At 34.9% G+C, this 3,390-nt stretch overlaps 1 protein-coding gene across 1 annotated transcript; it reads left to right on the forward strand.

The window, feature by feature from the left end:
• Window positions 1-2,810: 2,810 nt before the first annotated feature.
• On the forward strand, window positions 2,811-3,152 carry LOC143604128 (protein AGENET DOMAIN (AGD)-CONTAINING P1-like). The gene has a single exon (XM_077080705.1). It carries the CDS (start codon window positions 2,811-2,813, stop codon window positions 3,150-3,152), a length of 342 nt encoding a protein of 113 aa, XP_076936820.1.
• Window positions 3,153-3,390: the final 238 nt, after the last annotated feature.

A 3,390-nucleotide genomic window follows, 5' to 3' on the forward strand; every position in this document is an offset into this window, starting at 1 on the left:
ATCAAATAAGAAACCAACATAACTTGATAAAACAATCCAAAAGAAGAGTGAAATTAACGCGAACCATAATCGTCTTCAATCAGGCGTGATTTGGTTTTTCGATTACGGTTGCTATCGAAAATAAACGAAAAACATAAATTAACAATAAACAATCGATCTTTAATAGTTGTAATGACAATAATCGATTAGGACCAGATTCTGATAACGTTAGTGGCGAAGACTAAGTCAATTATACCTAAAAATATATTTAATTTCAAAAGTAAAAGTTTATTCGGTCGGGTTGACCCGAAACTTATAAATTAAACCCGAGAACCAACCCGAATTACTTCGATTCGGGTTTTTCTGGTCGGGTTAGTTCGGGTTTGGGTACGTGTTTTTTCGAGTAAAAGTGACAGCCCTAATTGTTATGCATGTGTGCATCAAGCTTTTATCATCAATGCTCAGGGTAGTGGTGATTAACTTTCTTTTATTAAGTATTATGATATAAAAAACTCCACACCTATCAAGTTATCAGACAACAATAAATGGTTAGAGTATGCTCAATATATATAAACGATCATCTTATTGTACTCGATCTTATGCTTTAATTGATGGGTCTAGATTTTATGTCATCAAGTTGACTAGAGACAAGTGCTAGATACATCTTGATCTATTAGAGGCGTGGTCATGGGCTGAAAACAACACTAGACATATTGTGGCGCAAACAAGACCGATTTTGATTAGAAACTAGTGGGCGGAAGTCGCCTATTTCCGTGGGGATGTTAAAATTTGTAATCTTGGTTTCGACGACCTGTAGTTTTCAAATTGCAGAAAAAATTAATGTTGAAAGATATTGTTATGAACATCATCGGTCCAAGCCCAGTTTACATTTATGAGACCACAACGGATCCAACCAAGCAGGCCCAATTCAAATGTTAGTAAAAGCCCAACAAGGAAAATTGATAAAGGCAGGTTATAAGCATAGCTAGAAGAATGTGTAGGCAAGAATGAACTTGAATGTGTTAACTGTCTGATTTCCCATCTCCATTCTCTCTGTATTAAGATTTTGTTTCCCCATCCCCTTTCTTTTCTCGTATCCAGTTTCTTATGATTCAATGAAAGATGAACCGGTTACTCTATAGATCTCGTATATGATTATTAGTTTACTAGTTTGTATCGATTCACTTCAAATATAAATAAGAATATAGGAATGGAAAACCCCGGTTTTTGAAGCATCATACTTTAAAAAGGTAGCAAAAAATAAAAGGGAAAAAACCCTATATCTTGAAGCAACTTTGACGGCTTGCATGTTCGAATCGGTTGTTGTAACTCCATGACTTCCAATTCATGACTTGTAATGCACGCTTGATTTTTGTTGTTTTTATGTGTTATGCTTCATATACATTGGCGGATCCAGCATACAAACGGGTGGTTCCCCGGAACCACCCGAGTTTCGAAATAATAGTGTACGGATATATAGAAGACGCGTAGGAACCACCTTATAAATTAAGAGGGAACCACCTAAAAAAAATTCCTGGATCCGCCACTGTTCATATATGCCACTTGTATTCATGTATTGTAGTATTTGTTTATATGTATTTTTTCTTATTACCTTTGTTGATTTCCTTTTTTCTATTTATACAAACATGGTTTCTTTTCCTACAAAATAAAATATAGTGGATATCTTATGACTGTATATTACAACACCAATAAAATTAGAGTCGAGTCATACCTCAAATTCAACTCGAGCTTGAATGATTAGCTTAATGAGCAAAGGCTTAACTCGTTATGAACTCTATGTCTAAAGGTCAAGTTCCGTGTATAAAGATCAAACTCAACTCATGAGTTGTAAGTATTGTTACAACCTCACACTTGGACTGGCTTGACTAGTTTATTATTTTTAGTTATAACTGTGGAGACCCCACCTACTCTGATAGCATGCCAATGTGGACTTTAGCCACTGCCCGTTCCCCTATAACACATGGCTCGAGATATCTGGGTTTGTCGAGTTCATGGAGGCACATAACAGGTTTATTAGATTTATGGAGACTGACGATTTGGGGCTAGCTAGTAACCTAAAATAGTTTGGGATTGCGAATGTGAAAGATCCATTGGATGGGCCTAAGGTTAAAGATCTTGTGGATTTAGTTAGACTTTTGTCCTATGTGTATAATTGGACGTACAAATAAGGTTTTGGTTATTAACCGTTCATACATGTATTTTATAAAGGGGTACTTCTCAAAATAGTTCTTTAGAAGAGAGAGATTCTTAAAAGAGTTCTTTTAAAAAGAGAGATTCCTAAAATAGTCCATGCAAACTTATCTCCAACGTGACATTGATAATCGTGACGTGAGATTTGTTAACCGCTCATATTCTGACACGTGTAAAGGTAACGTGAAAGTTGCTCCCAAATCTGTCTGCGCCGATAGTTTTCTAGCAAAAATATTTTCTTGAAAAACCATGGTTTTCGAATTAAAGTTATAGGCCCCGTGAGTATGCAAAAAAGACAAAATTCGCGTTTTTTTTAAATGCATCGCCTCAGACGCATTCAGGTGAATTTCGTCTCCTACGTGAACTTTCCAAAAAGTTGCAAAAAAAAAGATACTTTTGCAGTGAAGTTAGTCTTGTCCGATATTTTCAAAAAAGTTTTTAAAAAATCGATAAATTTATAAAAAAAAACTCAAAAAAAATTAAAAGAAATGATAATTTACCTCTGAATTTTATCTCCTCCGTTGATTTTCATTAAAGTATTATAAATCCGAATAATGTGTATAACCTTGTTATATTATGAAACATGTTCTTCCATTTCAATATAGATATCTTGTAAAATAATGAAATTTAAGAGAGGTGATAGGATTGAAGTTGTTGATATGGGTTCCGGGTTCGTCGGTTCGTTTTATGATGGCAACATAGTGTCACGGGTTGGGAAGAAGACCTACATCGTTCAGTTCCGTACCCTGCTCGAAGATGATCATTCCGGGTTTCTTAGAGAGTTTGTGACGGCCGATAAAAAAAGGCCAAAGCCTGTTGATGTTAGTGACTTTGTTCTCAGCCAGAAGGTGGATGATTTTGCAAACGATGGTTGGTGGGTTGGTCGAATTGCTAGCAACATGGGCCCATTTCTCAAGAAAATATTAGTTTCACTTCAAAACTCATCGGATCTGCCAATGTAGGCCCAATTCTCCTGGAAAAAGATAACTTTCATATTAAAACCATCGAAGAAGATTAGTTTCATATTAAAACTCAACGAGAAAGATTAGTTTCATATCAAAACTCATCGAATCTGACAACTCTAATTCCAAAGTAAAAAAAACATGAGTTTCATATCAAAGTGACAACTATTATTTTTATGCAAAAAAAAAAATCACCTAAAAACCATTGAATTTAAATACTTTGTATAAAATCTATTTT

This window comes from Bidens hawaiensis, unplaced genomic scaffold (assembly GCF_021521415.1).
Source record: "Bidens hawaiensis isolate Kalapana, Puna unplaced genomic scaffold, B.hawaiensis_p1.1 tig00064007_1, whole genome shotgun sequence".
Lineage (NCBI taxonomy): Eukaryota > Viridiplantae > Streptophyta > Magnoliopsida > Asterales > Asteraceae > Bidens > Bidens hawaiensis.